The sequence below is a fragment of the Episyrphus balteatus genome, chromosome 2 (genome assembly GCF_945859705.1).
Source record: "Episyrphus balteatus chromosome 2, idEpiBalt1.1, whole genome shotgun sequence".
Lineage (NCBI taxonomy): Eukaryota > Metazoa > Arthropoda > Insecta > Diptera > Syrphidae > Episyrphus > Episyrphus balteatus.
In genome coordinates this window covers 47,292,951-47,316,860 of record NC_079135.1, presented here as the reverse complement: position 1 = coordinate 47,316,860, position 23,910 = coordinate 47,292,951, and the positions used below count along the sequence as shown (strand labels likewise).

The window sequence follows — 23,910 nt, the reverse complement described above, 5'->3', positions numbered from 1 at the left end:
AAAAAAAGAATTATAAACCTCAACCCCCACCTCCACCTCCATCAAGACACACACACATACATAGCCACATACAAAAAAAGGACGAAAAAAAAAGACTTACAATTTAAATTTCTCATTCCATTTGGGGCACAGTGTGTGCGGTTTGATTGATGTTGCTCGTATAAATTTCGCAGGTACCGGCCCACCTAATGAGTCCCTTTGTTCTCTCCTGGCTGTGGCCTCCTTTCGCTTGAAACTCAGACGAAAACTGTGTTTGCGGTGAGTGGGCGAATCTGTATTGTTATCGAAACCACCCATACCACTGCCCAGATTGATGTCCGACGATAAGGTCCTTGGGGTAGGTGGTAGGGGTTGTGGTGATACTGGTGGTCCTCCATCTGGTTGTATTCCCAGCATACAATAAGGATCACTAAAGCCTGTGCGAATATAAAAATAAAAAAAAACAAAAAAAGAATCAGAAAACATTCATCATATACCTACGGTAAATATTATGAATTGAAAATTATTTTATAAAATAATTTTTGCAAAGGTTAACAAAAGTTAATGTGGATTTATAATTTGAATTACAACTTTATATCGAGAGCGCATGGAGAGCCATAATAATTGTTATAAGGAGGATTAAGTATACACTTTTCATTGTTAAGTAAAACCAATCAAATTGAAGGTATTGTTGAAGGGTATAAGTAAAAGTAGTGAAAGCAGTTTAAAATGTGAATGCAGTTTAAAAGAAAAATACATCCATTTAATATATTCACACATACTTGCTCTGTTGAAGAATATTAAAGTTAGATGTTGAATATGAAAATTTCTTATGTAAGATCAATGAAAAAAAAATTAAAGATGCCTGAAATAACAACTTAATTGCTTTTGAACTTAAATGAGGAATAATATTTCAAATTTTGACGGATACAAATCTTTGAAAATTACACTACATAGTTTACAAAAAAATAAAAAATGTTTGGACACCAAGTGCCGTTATACTTTTCAAATAGATTTGAGCCCAGGAAACTCGAAAACCTTATCTAGGTTTTCGAGATATGATTTTTTAAAGTTTTTTGTCGTTTTTTAACTTGAAAAGGAAGCCAAAATTGAAAATTTTTATTTTTAAAAACAGTAGATTTTGAAAGTCCATAATTTATCCAATTTCAGCCGTATTCAATTTTTGTGACCATTATAAAGTATTTTCTTTTCTCCGTGACATGTTCAATACCTATAAATGTTCATAGGATAAAAATAGACTATTTAGTAAAAACATCAAAAATGTCATTTTTTCTCTTCTTTTATAGTTTTTCTTAAGTATTTTACAATATTTTAGTTTGAAAAATTTTTAAAAGGATATATCAATAGGAAATTTTAATTATAATTATATTAAAAATTACTCAATACAAATTTTCAAATTCGGCTTCCTTTTTAAGTTATAGACAAAAACACAAAATGTAACAAAAGGAGTCGAAAATATTGATCGTTACAATAAATTATATCATATCCTTCTAACTTATCCATAGATTTTGAAGAAAATCTTGTTATTTTTGCCAGAAAGTACACTTCACATAAAAAATATAAAACTATGAGGATTCGAAAGATTTAGATTTTTAATTTTGCAAAAATTTCCTCTAAAAGTCGATTTTTTAAAATGTTTTGATACATTGCACTTAAATATCTGGAGTGACCCAAAAAAGTTATTCCAGTGTTTTTTGCTAATTTATTCAGTGGGATTGAGTGCCCATTTTGGCTGTAAACAAGTGCTATTAAAAACATTTTTTTAAAAAACTTATTTCCTATTATTAAAACATTTCTAAAAATTTACAACTCTCTACATAGATTTTTTTAGATTTTTGACATAAATTATAGAATATCCAAACAATAGAAACCAAAAAAATAAGCCTATCAGCACTAATTCCAAGTGTACCAGGATGTTTATGAGTGCATATCCTAAAATTTCCACTTTCTCAAAAAATAACATTTGTTCATAGATTAATATGTTTTTTTTTTCATGATTCTTAATGATAAAAGATATGAAAACCCTCATGCAAAATTTGGTTCCTCTACCATAATTTTTAAGGTTTTTCGGTTGTAAGTTAGCAACTGTTATAATAAAATGGGTTGACAGATGAAAAAGAGGTATAACTTTTTCCAGAGATGTCAGATTGCCTTGATTTTAGTTTTACCTTGAAATCATGTATAATATGTGTAGGTACCATAATACCATCGTCTTTTTTTGCTAATTTTGAAAACCCCCATTTCACGCTTTGACCTTGAAAATCGCAACTTGCGGACATGAGATTTTTCTACACTTTTGAGGTATGTTATAGAATACCACAACGAAGGTATTGAGCAAAAAAAAAATTCTATTATTAAACCTCATTCCGAGGTTTACCCCTTTTTTCACCTTATTTGACTGTATTATCAATGAATTTTCTTGAAATTTTGTTTTTAAGTGTTGATTAGTTAATTTCACCGACACACACATATTAAAAGTTTCATGTACCAGGAACCAGACCTATCTTTTTATATGTTTTTGGACCCGCTAAATTCAAATTTCAAGTCTGTTTAGCCCGAAACCCTTCAGTTTTGAGAAAAATACAACAAAACTCCAAAAAAGTAATAAAAATTCAAACAAAATGCAGTCACAGCTCAAAACTGGAGGGTGACCGGGCCAAAGGGACTTAAAATTCGGATTCAGCGTGCCCAAAAACATATAGAAAGATAGGTCTGGTTCCTAGTACATGACACTTTTTTTTTGTGTGCGTGTTTTCAAAAAACTAACTTTCTGATTTTGAAAAAATCTAATTATTCTTTTTCTGGATTATGGGTTTTCCGGGTTATGTGATTCCGGGATTCTGAAATTTCGGGATTGTGTCCATCATATCAATGCAAATTTTTAAAATAACTTTATAAACTTATTTTGTTGTTTTATTTATAAAAGTAATAATTGAAAATAGTTTTCCATCACGGAAATTTGCAGCAACACCCTTTAACGTTATAAAATAAAATTGAATAGGTATATCAGAGCTCCGTAAAGGTATTAATTTTATTTTATGTGTTTATGATGTATAGTTTTACCAAAAATAAAATCTTTAGAAAGAATAAAATAAGAAGAAAGAACAAAAAAGAAAAGCCCTCTATTTTCAGAAAAAGTAACATATGTGCTTTCTTGAATTTTCACCTTACCTTTAGAAGTTTTGTAAACCTTCAATTTATTATTAAATCCCTAAATTTCTTTCAAAGAAGTTTTTCTGTTAAATCATCATTCTGATTTCTCTCATCACAGAGGTGGAATGAAGCACGTTTCTGGTAGATAATTTTAAATACCCCAAAACAAACAATGCATACATTTTCTACTTCTTCTTCTTCTCGTGAAAAACAAGTTGAAAAGTGAAACTCATTATCCTGCAACTTTATTCTTCTCTGAAATATTTTTCTTTTTAATGATTGAAAAACAAGAGAGGTCATGAAACAAAAAACATATTTTTTTAAAAAGGTCAGGTGGTAAGGTAAAGGTTAGTAATGCAAACCTCTAGCATAATTTTATTTACAAATCCAAACCCTATGTTTTTGTTTGGTTTGAAATTAGATCATCATTTCCACGAAAGTGGGTAGATGTAGAAGCTTGCGCGTACCTTTACCAAAATCTCTTAATCATTCATTTCATTATAATTTAGGTACAAGTATATCGTATACATTCAGGAAGCAACAATTTTATTATTGTAAATTTCTACTCGTACCTGTCGGGGGTTGTTGAAATTAACTCGAATAAATTTTCGAACATACAATGCTGGGGTGAATATTTTGTGTTTATTTTCTCATATATGAAAATTCAGTATAAACCACAAACGATTGCTCATGTTGGATTACAGGAAAATCCTTTATAAGCCTCCATTTTAAATCAAATGGAGGCAGATATGAAGCACATGTGAATTTATACAAGTAGGTACCTTTCGTGCTAATATAAAGTAATGATTTTACGATTTTTTTAAACCTTCGCACATATGGGTTCTTTAGCCAGAGTTCTTTTGTATTATGAATTTTCAATAAAAATTATTACCAGCTTGTAATGTTTTCCATTTAAAATTATTTTTAAAATTATTGATTGCATATTAAAAATTGATTTCATACATTATTTAAATTCTTTAAAGGGAGTTTAATTTTATTAAAATGAGATTATATTTATTTAGTAAAACCACAAAAAAGCCTGGATTCAAATAATTTTTTATTTTATTTAAATTATTTAAATTTATAGCAATACCAAGCAATTAGGTTAACCTATTTATAGTTTTCAAAAAAACTTACCAATAATAGAGAAGAAAGAAAATCTAACTTAAATCAACTACTCATTTTCTGTAGCTGGCAAGCGTATGCTTTATAGCTAAATGCTTTTAAATTATTTATACTCTAAATTTCTAGGCATAAGTGTTTATAATAATGAATTTTTCTTGCAACTTGCATAAGGAGCTGCGGTTCGTAACATTAAGTTGCTATTGGAAAAGGTAAAAAAATCCCGCATAATTTGTTCACATTTCGTGTCCACTTTTTCATGGAATTACCTTAATTCTAATAAAATAAAATGCACGACTGGGTCGCACGGACTTGCTCTTGTAGTTCAAAGTGTCTTTATCTTAAATATTTATTGGTAATTTAAGATTTTGTTAAGTTCCGAGAAAAAAAAAATTTTTTTAAATACAAAGTTAAAAAATTAAATTTTTTTTTCAAAAACTTTTTAAAATTTTAGTTTTACATTTGTGCCCTTGATTATGAAAGTGGACTAAGTCACTTTTTGCATTGTTTAAAGAAAAACTTAAATAATAATTTTCTTATAACGATTTAATTATATTTCTTTTATGAAATCACTAGAGAAGCAATAAAGAAGTTTATTTACTGCAATTTCGCGTTCAAATAAACTTTACCCCTTAAATAATAATTATTTTTAGGCTAGATTTGATGCCATTTTTAGGAGTGACTTAGTCCACTTTCATAATTAAGGGCACATTTAACACTTAAAAATGATAAGAAATACCTGTCTGTAAATTATGATTACAAGTGGCTGTTGCTTGGATGAAATATATGAACCTTAAAAATATGTCAATATGTTCTCCGAAATTTTTTGAGAAAAACTAAAGAAGCAGTTTTGTTAGAATCAATAAGACGTAATAGTACACCAAATTTAATCGAAATCATTAAAGTCGTTTTCGAGAAAATTGCAATACCTCGAAAACGTTATATGGGAGATATGTGTTAAAAAGGAGATATTAAAAAAATTATTAAAAAAAACGGGCCTAGGGAATTACGCAAAAATCATCTGTACCAATTTTCAAGCAAATCCATCCATCTGTTAAGGCCCTAGCTCGATGTACAGATGGACGCACATACGCACAGACCGACGACGCGACGGATGGCATGACGAAAACCACTTTTTTTATCTTCTCCATCATAACCTCAATTTTTTTTTCTACACGAAACCAATATTTACCATATAGAGCAAGTAAAGTAAAATGTACGACTGGGTCGCACGTACTTGCTCTTGCAGTTCAAAACACTTTTATAATAATTTACTTGTAGATTTAAAGAGCTGGCTCTATATGAATTAAAAAAAAATTTGTTGATGTTGGGAAAGAGCCGACACAGCGTTACCACTTTAGTGGCACAATGCCACCTTTTTTCAGCCTGTGCTACCGAGCCACTACCTTTTAGTCTGTGCCACTTTTTTAGAATTCCATTCAATTAAAACAAAAACAAACAAAAATTGTCAATTTCCTTCCTTAAACTAATTTTAAAACAAATTTTGTTTTTGAAACATCTATTGAATACCTGGTACCTACATATTATTTATATACATATGTATGTATAATATAAAATATAAAATGAAGTGTTAAGTTTTAAGTTTTTAAGTTTGCGTTGCAATAAATCATAAAAAAATGTTCGTTTAAATTGTGTATTTTCTTCTAATGTTATGATTTTGGTGAGATGTTTTTTCTCTGAAGACAATTTTCATACAAATATGGTGTGAAAATGAAATTATTTTGATGTGCCACCTTTTTTCTTCGAGTGCCACCTTTTTTGCCACTTTTCAAAAATATCCAGCAGTAACACTGAGCCGACATTACATAGGGCAAAATTTTATTAAATGAAAAAAAAATTTGTTATTTGAATTTTTTGAGAAATATTAAAAATGCTGTTTTATTGCAATTGCTTTCAATATTACGTCTGCAAAGTTGATCAAAATCGTTAGAGCCGTTTTCGAGTTATTTGGTATAGTTTGAAAAATTTGTATGGGATGTAGGTACACTTTCTATGTGAGATATAAAAAAAAAACCAACTTTCAGAATTCTATTAAAAATATAAAAAATTAATAAAAACCATCTGTACCAAATTTGAAGACAATTCGTCAACGTGTTTAGGCTGTGGAAATGTGTACAGATGGACGCACAGACGTACAGACGCACGGACGGAATTTCGAAACCCACTTTTTCGGAGTTCTAGATCATCGTAATGTTGGTTTTGATTAAAACCTCCAATTTTTTTTTTCGACACGAAACCAATACTTGTCCTATAGAGAGAGTAAGAATGTATTGTTTTGTATTGCAAATCATTTCGCAGATGATTTTTTTGTTAAATTTGTTAATGCTTTTTTTATGAAATGTTATATTCGGCAAATTGTCCGTAATCTTAAGTTAAGTAGTGTACCAATATTTTCAATTAAACAAATAAAGAATTAATTTATTTATCTATTTATCTATGTACATACACCAAACAAAAAAATGTGAATACTTGTTTTATTCATAATTCTCATGACAAAGACAACATTTCTAATCAAATTCGTAAATGTACCGCATATACCTTTGTTTGGTTTAATCGGATGCTCCCCATTTCCAAAGAAAAAAAAATATCTGTTGTGTCTTGAGTCTTCGAAATAAATGAAAAGTCGATTACTTTAAACAATTATTATGAACTTCTTTATTCTAATATAAACTAAAATCTAATAATATTTTATTTTTATAAACAGAAAAGTATTAAATCAATTGATAACTTGATTTAGTTGATTTTGTAAAGTAGAAATTGAGTACAGTTTCCCATATTTATGAGTATTTGTATGGGTACAATAGTATCCTTTTTTACTTAAAATATTTTTATAGACTACTTTGGGTATAATTTTTGTTCTTATGTTACTAATTCTGAATTTAACCTTTTGTTTAAAAAAAACTAGACCAGATTATTTAGATTCTTAGTTTTTAAAACAAAGGAAACTTTTCACCAAGTTTAAAAAATAAAGAACCTCAAGACAAGTCAAAACTTTTTTATTTAAATCTTTTTTTTATGTAATTTTTAAACCATTTATATTTATCTAAACCATACAACCTGTTTTCTTTATGACGTTATCACGTAAATTTACTGTACGTAAAACAATAACAACAACCAATGTTTATTTCCGAAGCAACATTCGACTCTATCATCTTCCAATGCCACATTTATTATAAATTCTATTTTATGAGATGACCGGAAGTTACCATTTCCTAACCAAACAAATTTAAAACCCCATTTATTTAACGAGTGATTTAGTAAATAGGTATTATCAGTTCGTGCACCAAATTTTATAAAAGTCGCCATACTAAATAAGTTTAAAATAAACTATGTCAAGTTCAATAAGAAATCTCGTGCAATTTCTTACACCTCAAAATCGGAAGTATCTCGTTATCTCATACACGATATATGATCATTATCTACCAGAGTATAATTTCTAAATTAAGTTAATTATATGAGGGCAACGTATTTCCAAAGCAAAAATAAGACATTAGGTACTTCGCGAATAAAATCAGAGAGTAAACAAAATTTAAACGTGATTGCATGTTCTGGACTAAGTAAATTGCAAACGTTTAAAAGGGGTATGCTATAGTACTTAACTTTTCATTGATCGAGCATGCAAAAGTTCTAATAAAAAGCCGTTACTATTTTATTCGAACTTTAGTTTGAAGTGATTTGAAGTACTGATAAGGGGATCAAAAAAAAGATGGCCATTTCGTTAATCCTTCACGGTTCGGTGTTTGCTTTTCTAAGTTTTTTATTTCTAATTTCTAAGTGTTCCTCAGAAAATGCACCAATTGTTACACTTCCGTTCGGCAAAATTCTTGGAATCCATGCAAATGGCCATTACGAGTTCCACAATATACCTTTCGCAGAGCCTCCAATAGGCAAGCACAGATTTGAACCACCAATACCATATCAGCAAATCTGGGATGAAGAATTCGATGCTACTAAACCAATGATCAAGTGCGTCAGTTTTGAGAGAGATACAGAGCTTGTTGGAACTGAAGATTGTCTCTATTTGCATGTTTTAACTCCAGATATTAATTGCGAAAAAATGTATCCAGTGAGAATACAAATTCATGGAGGAGCTTATGTTATGGGGTCACCAGACACTGTAGAAACTTCGATATTACTAGAACGTGGAATGGTCATTGTGACAATGGGCTATCGTTTAGGACCTTTAGGCTTTTTGAGTACTGGAGATAAAGTTATAGCTGGAAATAATGGTTTGAAAGATCAGCGATTGGCAATAATGTGGGTCAAGAAGAATATTAAAAATTTCTGTGGAGATGAAAATAATATTTTACTTGGTGGAGCTTCAGCTGGTGGTGCTGCTTCACATATGCATTTGTTGCATAAGCCTACGGAGAATTATATCAATGCAGTTGCATCACACAATGCTGCAGCAACTTGCATATGGTCACTAGAACCTGATCCGAAATATGTCAGCAAAGCCTACGCTGATGTGCTTCACTGTCCAACAGACTCCTCAGAGGCAATGAAAGTTTGTTTGCAAGGAAAAACTGTAAACGAACTAAAAGAGGGTACATTTGCCCTACAATACTATAAAAATAACCCTTTTACTGTGTTTGCACCTGTTGTTGAGTCGTCAGATAGTGAAAATCCATTTATTACACAGCATCCGGAGGAAATAATGCGCAATGGACAAACTGCTAACGTAACATGGTTAGTTGGTTATACCGAACGAGAAGGTTCTTATAATTCTGCATCATTTCTGGCTTTAAATGAAAATGGTGTTGCTGAGATAGAAATTTTGAATGAACGTTGGGATGATTTGGCACCAATATTGTTGTTCTTCAATCGAAGTATGAATGGAGAAGAACGACTTCAACATTCGAAATTACTAAAGGACACTTATTTGGGTGGAAATAAATTTTCTGAGGAGAACTACCACCTTTTAGAAAACATGTACACTGACGTATTGTTCACTGATGAAATCAAGAAGTCGATATTTCTGCACCGAAAGTATTGTCCGGGGAAGGTTTATGTCTATTATTACAGATATCCGCATGAATTTAGCGTAGGGAATTTACTTTCTCAGAGAAATGATATCACTTTTGGTAAGTATTAGAAACGGTCTTCGAAAAGACAACTAATACGTGTGTATGTTTTCTCAATTTAGGCGCTGATCATACAGCTGACACAATTTTTATAATACCAAAGACAGCTCTGAAACAATCAGTATTTACAGACAGAGATATAAAGTTCTCTGAAAAATTGATCGATATGTACATCAACTGGGCAAATACTGGGTAAAACTTAAAAATTTAGTTTGAAGAAAACTGTTGTCATTTTTTTGTTTCAGTGTTTTGAAGTTTGGGGAGAAAGAACTCCCGCTGAACACTCCTACGGATGATGCTGTTATGACCTTCAATGAAAATTGTTATTCAGTAGATGGATGTATTGATGATTCGAAAGCTGGTTGCAGTTGTTATTCATACGATTAATAAGCTAGATTTAAATTTTTGGGAATTAGGTTTATGAGTAAAGTACTTTAAGAAAATGATAACAAATGGTATTATGTCAGCAGACAGAAATTTCCACGATAAGATTAATAAAATTGGTAAATTCCTTGAAATGGTGAAAAACACCACAGGACAAAATATTGAGAAGAGTATAGAGTATTTGTCAATTCCTGTCGCCCGCCACAAATAAAAATTTAAATTTAAATATACAAGTAGGTATTCTTAGACGTGAAGGATAGTTATCATTTAATTGTATTTTAACTATCACAATAGAAAGTATGACACTTTTTAAATTATTCTCTATTTATAGTCCTTAATTGGTATGTAATGAAGGTTTCTATTCCATGACCATGACTGGACAGTGGCGATTCCAGGTTTTCAGCTTAGGGTTGGCTACACACCCAAATTAAACCAAATTTCAAAGTTCCATTCTATTACCAAAACGAAGTACCTACAATGATATCGTTCATAGTTTCGTTGATAAAACTTCATTTGAACTTCTTGTATCTCTTAAACGTGACGTCAAATATTTTTTTCGACTTCGGATTTGAATTAAGAAATTTAAATCTATTAGAAAAGTAAATTTTGGTTTATCGAAAAAATAAATTCTCAGTTTTATTGAACATTGAAACTTTTCAATTTTTATGTTTTCTAATATTTATTTAAAAAAATAGTGGACAACCATATAACCCCAAAATACTCAATTTTTTATGAAACATAAATGGTGCTTATTTACAAAAATATCCATGAAATAGCGTAATAAGAGGTCTAAAAGTGTGTTTTACTAATTTGGCACTTTTTGGACTTTGTTTTAAAAATTTTTGATTTCTTTATGGTAAATTAATCTGTGAATTCTATATTTAAGATCTAAAAACTTTATGACTTGAAGTAAGCCAAATTTCTGGCTTATATACCTACTATTTTGAAATAGAAAATTCTATTTAAAGACTTATTCTGGCCGCAATTTTGAATTTAGAAAAATGGCAGCTTCTTCGAATTCTCCATACAAATAGAGTCCTGATACCCAGCGCTCCGAACCTACCACAGTACAAAAACGAAAACTTTAAACGCATTTTTCTTGAAACGGGTTTTTTTCTGTACAGTGCAACGTAGCTCAAAAACTAATGAAGCTATCGACTTACAAATACTCTTTAATTCATTGGCCATTGCATGAACCTAAAAGTTCAATAAAATTTTTACAATAAATATTTTTTTTTACAATTTGTTTATCAAAAAACATTTTGTTTTTTCGTTTTTTTGGTCTCTAATTTTTATTTTACACTTTTTTTTTTACTAAATTTGGGTTCATGCAATGCGTATAAATATGTTTTACTGGAAAAAAATTTCTTTTTTGATTATAAATAATTTTCTGGACCTGGGCATTGCACGGCGGCGAGGCGTCAACTGAATCGTTTATTTCAGAAACGACATAAGTCCATGAACATAAACTTTTCAGGTACAACAAAAATCTGTTTTTTACTTAAAATTCCACAACACTTCAAATTTAGAGTATGCCGAGTTATAATCTAGCCTAAGATGCATTTAGAAACCTTTAAAATATAAACTTTTTTTTTGGTCTTTGCGGGTTTTTAAGCCTTTAAAGTCGGTGGACTTATGTCGTTTCTGAAATAAATGAAATTTTTGTGGTAAAACTTTTGTTTTTATTTAGCTATAGTTTTTGAACCCTCCTTTCGATTTTAATAAATTAAATAGCAGTAGATAGAGTAAATCTTTACCTTTCATAGATGTATAACTTAAAGGCTTGGGTATCATGATGTTTGCCAAAAAAATTCAAAACTGGTAAAATGTCATATTATTCAAGAGTTAAAAATGCTGCCACCACCAGAAATCTGGCTATAACTTTTGAATCCTGAGTACAATTTTAATGAATTTAATAGATATAGATAGAGTAATTCTTTACCTTTTTATAAATATATAACAAAAGGAGGTGAGTGTCAAGATTGCTGCCAAAATAATTTAAAACTGGTAAAAAGTCATGTATTTAACAGTCAAAAATTTTGTCACCGGGTGAAAGTTTTCCATATATTTTGAACCCTTTTCTTTCAGTTTTCGTATTTTGGGGGGTCTGACATACTAAATTTTCTTTCAGAAGATGAATAATGTATAATAAATGAGAAATTTCCAAAAAAAAAAATTTGGAAAAAGTGGACTTATGCTGTTTCTGAAATAAACGATTCAACTTTAAAGAGCTGTAGAGCCACCATTTTGTTTTTGTTGTGCTTCAAAAAAATTGTATCAATACTTCATAATGTCAATAAACTTTTCCAAATTTCAATAAATGCTTTCGGTTTAAAAATTATTTAAAAGCTGCCTTCCAGAGGGATTTCCCCCCTTAAAGTTGTTATATCGAAATTTTATCGAAAAAAAAGAGACCACCCAGTTTCTTTTGCAAATCGGTTAAGTTTTATGGTGTATCAAGTTTTTCCGCAAGATCTGTTCAGTCTTCCCACTTTGGAATAAGTCCAAATTTTCAGTCGACAAGTTTTTAAAGGCATTTTTGACTTTTTAGTAGTAACTCCCGTATACATACATAAAATCAAAAAATCAAGAAAAAAAATGCTAATCGAGATTTCATTGAAACAATGATGTCCATAATTTTTTTGAAAATTGGTACATTTCAAAGGTGTTTTCAAAGTTGAAGTTCATAAGTTTCCTTCTTTTTTATATATTTTCTGAGTTTTTATATGGTTGATATGACTCTACCAAAGTTCCGGTTTCAAAGGCGATTCTAATTAAGTGGCGCTTTGTATCGTATTTGAAATTCTTCCTTTTTATCCATAAACCTATCGGATTGTCCTTTGTTGGTCGAAGCTTGATTTCGCCCCACCTTTAACCATGCTGATAGAAAATTTCCACACAAGCAAAGTAACCTAACCCTGTTTTACGGTACTCGATTCATAAGCCAATTTTTTTATATTGTATTTCAAAAGCATCTCTTAAAATGTTTTCGATATTTTTAACAAAAATACCAAATACTTTTCTATAATAATTTCAAATTGAAATCATTTCTGATGGGGCTTCAGTTTCAGTCCTTTAACTAACCTCTGGCTTATATGAATAAATTTGATTTTTATTTCGCCTCTAAAAACCCCGATTTTTCAAATCAAGTTGATTAATAACAATAGCTAGTGATTGAATATACCCAAGTTTTGATAAAACACTGCATATTTACGGCCATCAAGTTTCAATTGATGCCTGCAGCTATTCGTAGAAACCAATGACCATAAAATCACTCACACATATAAATTAGTCAAAAAACCAAAAATAGATTGAATAAAAAACTGAATCTCCTGGGGGAGTTTTATCAGATTTCCTGGAAATCGCCCTGAGCCAAACAACCACATGCGAGCTATAAATCGTTATCGACATAGAGTCCTTGATTTTATTACTCATATGGTGCTCCACTGGAGTATTTTTTTGTTTTAATTTTTTGTTGTTGTTTATTATCTGTGGTTTTTGCGTTAAGCCCCAAACCCACTGGGGATAGTCGAAACAAATAATTAAAATTAGAAATGGCAACGGGAACTATGTGTCTATAATATGTATAAAATATAAGAGTGAATGAATAGAAACTATAGTTTGTTTTATGATTATTTTATCTTGTGTTTATCAAAGCGTATTTAATATTATAGTTATTTATGTGATGGTGACGAACGGCGTCATAGGACAATATTGACAAAACAATAACAATATAATTATATATCAAGCTTTGGGAGTTGTTAAACAAAATTCTATTATTGAAATGGGCTGATACAATTTACCTACATAATATTTATATGAGGGAAGTTTGGTCTCGATGAAAAACTATGTGAAACTTAAATAAACATGAGCACAAAAAATTATTTAAAAATTATGATAATTTAAATTCGGGTTTCATCTCGTTAGAATAAATTTGTTATAAAATATGAGATTGTAATTTAGATTTGAAACAATGTAAAAGAATTTGACTAATATAATAATAATTAATAACCTTGGGACCATTCAATATTGCTTATAACAGAAGCTCAAATTCGTTTTAATCTTCACCGTAATCGGAAGAATTAAAGAAGCATACGAAGAGGACAAAGTTAGGTCTTAATCGTAACCCATTAGAAAAACAGGATAAACTAATGAAGTTTGAATTGGGGGCTTAGATAAAGCCAGGAATAAAGAATTCATAAAGTCCTTACAAATATTTTTGGTAAAAGAATGTTTTTTTTAGAAGGGAAAAACTCTGAATTCAGGGCCCCATGAGAAATTATGTAGCCAAGAAACCATAAACCGGTTTCTTTACTACATAATAAAATAAAATATAATTCAGATAGCAGATCTCAAAAGCAAGGGGTACCTTTTTTTCGAAATCCAAAAATAAATAGATTTGTAATTTTTTTTTACCTGCATTCAAAGAATTGTTGATTATGAACTCTTATCTTTAATTCTAAACCTATTTTGAGACTTTGGTCAAAAGAAAAAAAAGTTTTGGTTGAAAATATCTCAGGAACCAGATCTCGAAGAAGCTATTGGCTTTCAATTATGAATAGAGCTTAGAGAGACCTTTCTTTTGATGTGTCACTCGAGAACATTTTAAAAAATGGAATTTTTTTTGACAAGGGGTGCCTTGATTATTTCTCAAAAATCTGAAAAAAAAAAATTATTTTTTTCACCGGAATGCATAGGCCTTTTCACTGTGATCTCATATCTGTGAACCAAATCTTGTTTCAAGACATTGGTCAAAAGATATCGACTTCGGAGTGTAGGAAAAAAATATATACCTATGTTTTGTTGAAAATATCTCCGGAACCAGACTTCCAAAAAACTTTTGGTTTACTGTTATGACTTATGAATAAAGATTAAAGAGGCCTCTCTTTTGATGTGTCACTCGATGCATTTGGAGGAAATTCTCAAAAATATATTTCTTTTTTTATTTTTATTTTTTTCAAAATGAACACAGTTTTCAAAGCTCTTAATTATGAGCTTAATAGTTTATAAAGAGCAACGAAATTTAACCAGTTTTTAAAAACGAAATTATAAAATTTAAGAAGCGGTTTTTTAATGAGTTGTTAGAAAATACAAATATACACTTGTATGGACGGGCAATTAAAAAACTCTTAAATCAGAAAAATATTGTTTAAAAATAACGGTAATCGGTACTAATTCAAGAATCATAATTTTTAGAAGCTAAAAGTCTACTTTTTAATTAAAATTTCAAATTAAGTTGTTCAAGTATAAAGTTTTCGAACAAATTGTTTAAAAATATTTTTTTATTGTCAAAGTCTTGAGTTTGGATTTTTCAAAAAATATTTACTTGAGCGACTTTACATATAAATGTAACTTTAGTTTGAACTTTTGACTTTTAAAAATAATGATAAATGAATCTGTGGCTATTATACAATATTTATAATATAGGAATAATTGTTATTGGTAACTAATAATTTTTTGTTTCAAGTGTTTTTTTTAACTGCCTCTTCCTCTTAAAAGGCGGAACAAAAGGCGCCTCCCCTAAATGATTTTTTTTTTGTCTGAGAACAAAATACACTCCCTAGCTTATTGTCACATCACTCGTTATAGTAACTACACAAACTACATAAATGTAATAATATAGAAAAATGCAATTTTTGTTTGAGTTTTTTGCATACAGATCGAAAACGGTCTTTGAAATACGAAAATATTTTAACGCTATACAATTTTTCTAACTTTGGATTCGAGTGTAGCACCCTTAAACCTTCAAAAAAGTTAATTTTGGTTCTTGTTGAAAAAACGTTTAATTTTTTTGACCAGTGTAATTAATTTTCTCAACACCAAAATATTATGTTTGATATTTTTCAAGCCTTTTCCCATCAAACCCTTTCGCCTTCATTCTTAACCCTTTTTAAAATTATTTCGACTTCAGTTTATTGGAACAAAAATGTAAAGAAGCTCCAGCTCAAGATTTTAAACATTTTAAGTCTTAGGTCTGTCCCTTTAAAAGCTTCTAGATATAAGAGTTTTTCAAAGTACCTACAAAATAGAGTTAACAAATATAGATATATGTATGTATCCTATATACGTATGTACTTTTGTATTTGGCTGTATTATTTACCCACCTTTTTAACAGTTAATTAGCTCACTACACCACGTGATTAGCAAAGATCATATGCATTTTTGAAAAGCATTTCAACTTCTATTGTTTAATCCATCAAATTCCATGAACTTTCCTTCAAATCAATGGGGTATGACCTTTAAATATATAATGTATAATCCCTAATCAAATTATACGATTGATTGAATCAGTCAGGCTATTATCCTTGTTAAATCAATTTATTGTGTGGGGTGGACAGGACAGGATCCAGGACATTGTGTTCATATTGCTTTATCTTGTCTTTCTCTTTCCTTCAAATACAACCCAACCCAACCTTAACCTTATAACCCGCCTCCATTGTTTGCGGCCAGATTATTAAACTTATAATTGCTTGTGATAAATAATGATAACAATAGATACTCGTAGCAGATGTGCTCGTCATGATTAAGGAAATCCTTTTTCTTTTGGCAATAATATTTTTATTTTTTTTATTTTTTTTTGTACTAAATCATTGTCTTCAAGGATGAGATAAAAAATTCTCTTAGTTTTTTTTTTTAATCTTTCAGTTGAAGAGAAGAGGAAAATAAATTACATAAAAATTATGTTGTTGTCTGTCTGTGGGAAAAAACATGAGTTGATATCAAAAAAAAAAAAAAAATATATATAAAAATTTATTTGTTTTCTAATAAAAGAAGTTGTCCTGAAGGATTTTGATTCAAATTGACAAAGAGATTAATTTTGTGGGTTTTTATTGTGCTATGGTGTACTTTTGCACTCTACACACATTAAAAAAAAACTGTTTTTATGGTTTTTGTGGATAAATAAATTTGCTGCCAAATTTAGATTTTTTTCAGCTGATAATCCTATTCATGGGAGCAGACTTTTTTTTAACAGAAAATATAATGTATTTTTAGATTATTACGGGTGATAGAAGGTGTTATCAATATGCGGAGCGAAAATAAATCTTTTTATGGCATTACAAGTTGATTTTCAGAAATATTTCTTTTTACTCATAATAAATGTTGGGTGTGTTTCATGATTTATAACCTTTTATTTCATGTTTTTTACTTGCGATATAGGTACTATAGGGCAAGTTTAGGATTCGTAAAAAAAATCGAACTCGAGATAACAATTTTACATGACATTACGATGATGGAGAATGCCAAAAAAGTGGGTCCGGCAATTCTGTCTGTCTGTCTGTCTGTGTGTCTGTCTCTATCTGGAGCTGCAGCCCACACGAGTGAAGTGATTTTCTTCAAACTTGGTAGTTATAGTCCAGTAATTTTAGGTTTTATCTGCGGAAAAATTCCTACTGGGCTCGATTTTGGTATAGACCTTCGTTACGGCGTTGTTATGAAGATGTGAAAAATCGACATTGATATCGTGTCCGCGTTAAGAGTTATAGGGGTCAAAAGGTCACAAAAACTGGTTTTTCACGATTTTCAGCAAAACGGTAAGTCTTATCAAAAAATTTTCAATGCAAGAATTGTAGACCAGATTATTATATATAAAAAGTGTCATGACACTTTTTTTCCTAAGACCCACCGTTTCTTAGGTATAACGATTCAAAAAGTTGAAGTTTAGTTGTAATCGTCATAATCCTATTCCTGAAAAAAAAACTCCTAACTGAAAAGTTCCTGAAATTTCATTATTTTTTTAGCTTGAATTTCGTTCCTCAACTGTTAAGAATATGGGGAAACCAAAAAAAAAAAATGGAAATTTTCGCCATTTTTCCGATTGGGGCCCTTCTCCCGAAACCATTTCCCTGGGAATTTTTGTTTAGAATATGTCTAAAAATATACAGGGTGTGCAATAGAGAATGGACAACCCTAAAACGGCTTATAGCTACACTTATGATTGTTCTAAAAACAGATAGAAAAAAGTTCTATCGCAACCAGTTCATAAAATATGGACTTTTTTTCGTTCAGTGTATTTTAAATTTTATCATCTTATGTTTTCGTTCACTACAACCACGAATGAATGAATTTTATTTATTTCTTTTTTTTATAATTTTCTACAATAATTGGATGAGTACATAAACACTTTAAAAATTTCATAGCTATTGCACATTTTCGTAAAAAAAATTTTGAAATCTGTTTTTTGATGCAAAATGTAAAAAAAGTATTTTATGAAAAATTTTAAACACCTGTGGTATAAAATAAATCTATAGAAACCTAGGTGGCCAACTTTCTTAAAAATATTCTGGTATAAGGAGAATATTTTTAAGAAAGTTGGCCACCTAGGTTTCTATAGATTTATTTAATACCACAGGTGTTTAAAATTTTTCATAAAATACTTTTTTTACATTTTGCATCAAAAAACAGATTTCAAAATTTTTTTTACGAAAATGTGCAATAGCTATGAAATTTTTAAAGTGTTTATGTACTCATCCAATTATTGTAGAAAATTATAAAAAAAAGAAATAAATAAAATTCATTCATTCGTGGTTGTAGTGAACGAAAACATAAGATGATAAAATTTAAAATACACTGAACGAAAAAAAGTCCATATTTTATGAACTGGTTGCGATAGAACTTTTTTCTATCTGTTTTTAGAACAATCATAAGTGTAGCTATAAGCCGTTTTAGGGTTGTCCATTCTCTATTGCACACCCTGTGTATTTTTAGACATATTCTAAACAAAAATTCCCAGGGAAATGGTTTCGGGAGAAGGGCCCCAATCGGAAAAATGGCGAAAATTTCCATTTTTTTTTGGTTTCCCCATATTCTTAACAGTTGAGGAACGAAATTCAAGCTAAAAAAATAATGAAATTTCAGGAACTTTTCAGTTAGGAGTTTTTTTTTCAGGAATAGGATTATGACGATTACAACTAAACTTCAACTTTTTGAATCGTTATACCTAAGAAACGGTGGGTCTTAGGAAAAAAAGTGTCATGACACTTTTTATATATAATAATCTGGTCTACAATTCTTGCATTGAAAATTTTTTGATAAGACTTACCGTTTTGCTGAAAATCGTGAAAAACCAGTTTTTGTGACCTTTTGACCCCTATAACTCTTAACGCGGACACGATATCAATGTCGATTTTTCACATCTTCATAACAACGCCGTAACGAAGGTCTATACCAAAATCGAGCCCAGTAGGAATTTTTCCGCAGATTGGGTTAAAAAATGTCTAAAATTACTGGGCTATTAGCAGTTTTTGGTGATTCCCTAGAGGGGAAATTGAAATTTTTTTTTTATCACCAAAACTAACGGTACCTGCCATATAACGGAAATAGAAAAGTTAATTTTTTTCAAAAACGGCTCTAACGATTTTAATTAAAATTTTTGTGTGTAGTACTGCACATAAAAGCCAACTTTTTAAATAAAAAAAATATTTTTTGTACCGTTATTAACGGTACCTGTCAGAACGGTTTTTTTCGGTTCTGAATATCTCGTACACCATTAACCCGATTTAAATAAAAAATTTTATACAAACGTGTGTAAGTAAAGATAATATTAAAATTTTAGAAAATTTTCAAAAAACGCATTTTTGGTTTTTTTTTAAATATTTCAAAATTTTTTTTTGAAAAATCAATTTTTTGAAAACGAATCAATGAAAAATTTTGAAGTTTAGTTTTTATGTGTAAATTAATTATTTCTTCAAAATGGCATACCAACTTTTTTTTTGAAAAATGTTAAAAAATTTGTATATATAAAAAATTATTTTTTTAAAAAACGGCTCCTACAATTTTCGAAAATTTTTTTCTAAAAATACTTTTTTATACAAGAAATAAAATGGCGTATTTTTTATTTTTTTTTTTAGATAATTTAAAACGGAGTTTAATTAATTATAAAAACAGATTTAATTTTTTTATACTACTTATGAAATTTCTTCAAAATATCAAATTTTGAATTTCTTGAATGAAAAGCTTTAACATTATAGTTACTTTAAGCATAAGAGCAAGTACGTGCGACCGCAGTCGTGCAATTTATTTTTGTTGGTTGGGAAGTCATAAAGCTATTGGCAGGATAATAAAATTTTACACATCAAATTGAGTTATTTTTAAAGCGAGCGAAATTGTGTTAAAGGTTTTATATTGTTATTAAAACCATTTATGCAATAAAAATTGTACCGCTAAAAAAAAGCGAATGTACTTTAGATTAACGACTTAACCACTCATAATTCGTAAAATTTGATGTTAAAATTAAAAAAAAAAAAATAAAACACACCAACAAAACATACAATATGAAGCCTTGTTGGTTTTTCAAAACAACAACCTTCAAACTGATACCGTCATCAAATAGGTACGAGCTCTACGGACCGAAGCGTCTTAAGGCCTAGCTATTTATTTGAGATTTACAGAGTACAAAATATGTTTGACTGAAAAAAATCTATGAGAGAAACTTCTATGTAAAGAAAAATGCCGACCAGACAAAGAAACATGATAGCTTAGCGATCTCGCTTTCAGAGCTTGGTCAAAAACCAACGAAGAGGACTAGAAATGTTTGCAGGAAGAAAATAAGAGTTTCGATATGACAAAAGTTGCAATTCACATTATTTGCACGTTGCGTTGTTCGCGTGCACTGTGGCGTATACTTGCTTTTTTTTTCTTTTTTTCACAAATGCAATGCAAGAGTAAGAGAAAAGAAGAGGGTTGATTAAGCTAGACAATTTTGGTTCATGCAATCTGGCCATACGATACATTATTTAAAAGTATTTTATAACGCTTAATGGAGAGAAACCCAAAACGACCACTCTAAGGGCCAATTTATTGAGCTTCCATTAAATATTGAATTTTATCGTTTTAGTTAAAAGACCAGTTAAATTATTGACGCCTTTAAAAGTTCATTTAGTTCACTCTTTTTAAGTTAAAGTCTTTGCTTTAAATGGAAACTTTAAATTTAAAACTCCATTTAAAATATCCTAGGGATTTTTATTTTGTTTTGAAAAGTAAATCTGTCAAAAGTTTCGATTTTGTCAAAAAATAAATTTGAATTGAAATTGGCAGGATAAACAATTAAAAACATTAAAACTATGGAGATTTGCACCCGGAAATGAAAGACAAAAATAAGGTGGCTGCATTAAAATGTGTTCTTCGAAAATCGTAAATTTAATAGTACGGCAATATATGTAGAAATTTTCTTGGGAATGGGGTAACCCTTTTTTACAAGAAAAAAGAAGAAAAGCCATAAAAAAAAACTGCAATTCTGCGGTGTTGCCTGGAGATCGCCCTGGCTTCCCTAACCCATATATGATATTTTATATTGATATCTTGAATAAATTTCTTGAGAAAAAAAAATGGTTAGATTCAAGAAGTTTTCAAGTCTTTATTTAATTGCTACTGTATAGTAGGACTATAAAACTAAACTTATTGATTTCCAAACTTAAGTGCTTAATGTCACCACAAACAAAAAACACTTTATCGAAGGATTCGACACTACTTGTCAAAACATTATAACAGCAATTTGGTCACCATTTATTGTTCTCCTTCTTTTCTATAGCTAAAACCACACAGAGAAAATACATTCATACATATTTCAGATGATAAATGAAAATCCTTTGCATCCCAAAAAAAAGTCATCTATACATAAAAACTGTTCACAGAGACACAGACAAGTAGTATCAGCTAGGATCCTATATAGGAAAAGAAAACACATACTTTCCGGACAAAGTTGGATGAAAATTGGGAGTTTAAGAGCAAACACCATTTATGTAAGGTCGATAACATTAATGCGAATCGGAAAGGATACATAGAACATCCTTTTTCTTGAAAGCCATCTCATTTCGGCCTGAGGATAGTTGTATAGATGAGATGATGTGTATTGTAAAAGGAGAGGAATATCGAAATGTCAACTACATGGTCTTGTCTATAGTAAATGTTCTTCTGGTAGTCGAAATTCAATTGATAACGTTATTCAAATCCTTCACATAGATACATAACATAAAGCCAAGTGAAAGCAACCAGAGAGATCCGTATGTTGCCTAAAGAATATGAAAATTAGTTTTTCTAATCCTTCGTAGTAGGTTCGGTTCTGGACTAGATAGCCTGTCATCATAAAGAGAATGTGTTATCGAAAACTCTGAAGGATATACGAGCACCTGTACCTACACACACATCATATGTGTATATAGCAGTTGTTCTGTGTGCATTCGACTGTTGCCGATTACAATAAATTACGTGGCGATTGCTTTTCACAAAACCATTAGACTATGAACGAAAAGTGTTTGGGTATCTCCTCTGAAATAATTTATGGTATAATAGAGGCTTGATCCTGTTAAGCATAAAAAGAAACCAATTGATTGGCATAATCTTTGTTAAAGTTTTCAATTTTCAAATAACTTCTGAGCAATTTATTTTTTACTGATGGTTATTAAAATAAAACTAATATTTTAAGAGTCACACATTATGCATGTTTAAATAAAAAAATATCCTTAAATGTCTAAGGAGGAAGAATGTGGAGATCAGAATGAAGATTGATCTAAAAGTAAAACTTACATTTAATAACTAACAATTATGTTATAACCCCGGTTGAAAAATTACAGCGGTAATTTTTTTACCTGAAATAACCGCAGTCATTAACTAGTTAGAAATTGGATATTTTTTAACTTGGATTTTTTTTTTTTGTTAAATCAAACCCTTAAATCAACACAAAGTCATATCCAATAATTTTTACCCTCATTGCTCGGTATTTTAATAACCTAGGTTTAAAATTGGATTGAAAAATTCTTTTTTTAGACCTGGGTTTTAAATCCGGTTTATTTTTGTCACAAATTAACTTTTTTCCAATTTTCGGGTTAATTTATTACCAATTATAGCCATCAGGGTCAAGCCTAGGTTTAAAATAACATATTTTTTTGGTTAAAATGAAACCACTTTTTACCTATTTCATTAATAAGAAAATTATGCATACATATGTATGTACATTTAAAAGCATACATTTCATACTTGACTCTTCGCCTCTCTTGAAAAATCGACTTTTCTGGGTTACGTGGTATTCGATATACGATAAAAAGTAATAAAGTTATAAAATAACCTTTTTTGGAGTTAACAGCTTTTTTTCAAACCTATCTCCAACCTAGGAAAACTACGGGATTTTATTATTACCTATTTGGAACGTTTGAACCTGGTATTTAAATAACCGGAAAAATAGGTTTCCTTACAACCGGTATTTAAAAAATGTCGTTTTTATTTTACCACATAAAAACCCATGTTAGAAAATAACTGACCATAGACGGGTAATGGAGAGTCTTCAGTGTTTCCTAACTGTATTTTAAACCAATTTATGACTTATAAGGTAAATAACCACCGGATACTGATCGGTTTATAAACCAAATTATTAATTGTGTAGCTCCTTGGGTATAAAGGGCGACAAATAAAGACTTTATAACACGAAATAACCCTCTGATAATATCTTGCAGTTTAAATTATGACTAAAAAAAATTTAAATTAAAAGAAATTACAAATTATCTTGAAAATATCTTATCACAATTCCTCACATGTAAAAATTTAATTGCATGGTTCTCATCTTTTATTTATGAAAGGTTTACAAAACCATTTAAAATCCATTTCCTTTAAACTAAAACAAATCGTGACTTGTTTGAACTTCCATTTTGACCATAAACTTTAGAACTTCATTTACACTCTATAAACTATATAAAAATCTCTACCACATTTTACTGTCATCTCTTGAAAAAAAAAAAAATAACAACTCTCACTCACCGTTAGCATCCTTTGCTTCGAGTCCTTCCGCTTCCTGCACAACAACCGATAGAACGATTATTTTTGGCTTATCCTCTGCAGCATTATGCAGCAAACGATAATGTCGATCCGGATTTACACCAAACGCTCGCTGTGCATGTAAATACATTTCCTCTTTATAGTGGGCGAACTATATATAAAAAAAGGAAGAAGAAAAAAAAACAAAGACAAACTTGATTTAAAAAAGGATTCAATATAAACTTCGTATAAAATAACACAAAATAAGAGACAGAGTGCAAAACTCATCAGGATCATAAAATTGACTGTGAATTGGTTGAAATAAAAATGAACAGCACACAGATAGACGAAGAGAGAGTAAGAGAAAGTATGATATGGATACTAAAATACACAAGAAAGGACA

At 29.9% G+C, this 23,910-nt stretch overlaps 2 protein-coding genes across 2 annotated transcripts in view; one reads left to right on the top strand and one right to left on the bottom strand.

The window, feature by feature from the left end:
• Positions 1 to 23,910, bottom strand: part of LOC129912560 (BAI1-associated protein 3) — a 153,605-nt gene that overhangs the window by 20,224 nt on the left and 109,471 nt on the right. The window contains exons 5-6 of the mRNA XM_055990854.1: positions 23,511 to 23,679; positions 101 to 416 (exon numbers count right to left, since the gene is read on the bottom strand). Coding sequence (XP_055846829.1) covers positions 101 to 416; positions 23,511 to 23,679 — 485 coding nt within the window. The remainder of the gene's footprint in view (positions 1 to 100; positions 417 to 23,510; positions 23,680 to 23,910) is intronic.
• Positions 7,979 to 9,925, top strand: LOC129912561 (esterase 6-like). The gene is made up of 3 exons (XM_055990855.1): positions 7,979 to 9,380; positions 9,443 to 9,572; positions 9,626 to 9,925. Exons 1-3 carry the CDS (start codon positions 8,003 to 8,005, stop codon positions 9,765 to 9,767), a joined length of 1,650 nt encoding a protein of 549 aa, XP_055846830.1. The 5' UTR covers positions 7,979 to 8,002; the 3' UTR covers positions 9,768 to 9,925.